This window comes from Penaeus monodon, chromosome 15 (assembly GCF_015228065.2).
Source record: "Penaeus monodon isolate SGIC_2016 chromosome 15, NSTDA_Pmon_1, whole genome shotgun sequence".
NCBI lineage: Eukaryota > Metazoa > Arthropoda > Malacostraca > Decapoda > Penaeidae > Penaeus > Penaeus monodon.
Genome location: NC_051400.1, coordinates 29,272,133 through 29,272,382, shown reverse-complemented (window position 1 = coordinate 29,272,382; position 250 = coordinate 29,272,133). Strand labels below are relative to the sequence as shown.

At 37.6% G+C, this 250-nt stretch overlaps 1 protein-coding gene across 1 annotated transcript in view; it reads left to right on the top strand.

The window, feature by feature from the left end:
* Positions 1–250, top strand: part of LOC119581922 (eukaryotic translation initiation factor 2A-like) — an 11,853-nt gene that overhangs the window by 3,848 nt on the left and 7,755 nt on the right. Inside the window, exon 5 of the mRNA XM_037930094.1 lies at positions 62–237. Within this exon, the coding sequence (XP_037786022.1) occupies positions 62–237 (176 nt within the window). The remainder of the gene's footprint in view (positions 1–61; positions 238–250) is intronic.

The following is a 250-nucleotide window of genomic DNA, read 5'->3' as shown; positions in this document are numbered from 1 at the left end:
AAAGTTTAAGGGATTGTGATATTTAGCAAAATTTGTTTGTTTTTTTCCCCTATGATCACAGGCAACCACAATGGACAGCTGATGAAGCAATTATGGCAAGGAATATTACGAGTGAAGTTCACTTCTTCAAGGCAAATGACCTTTCTACAGTGGCTGAAAAGAAGGTTCTTGCAAAACTGAAGTCCTTTAGCTTGTCTCCTTCGAAGAACACTCACTATGTTACATTCTTTATGCCAAGTGAGTTGGTATA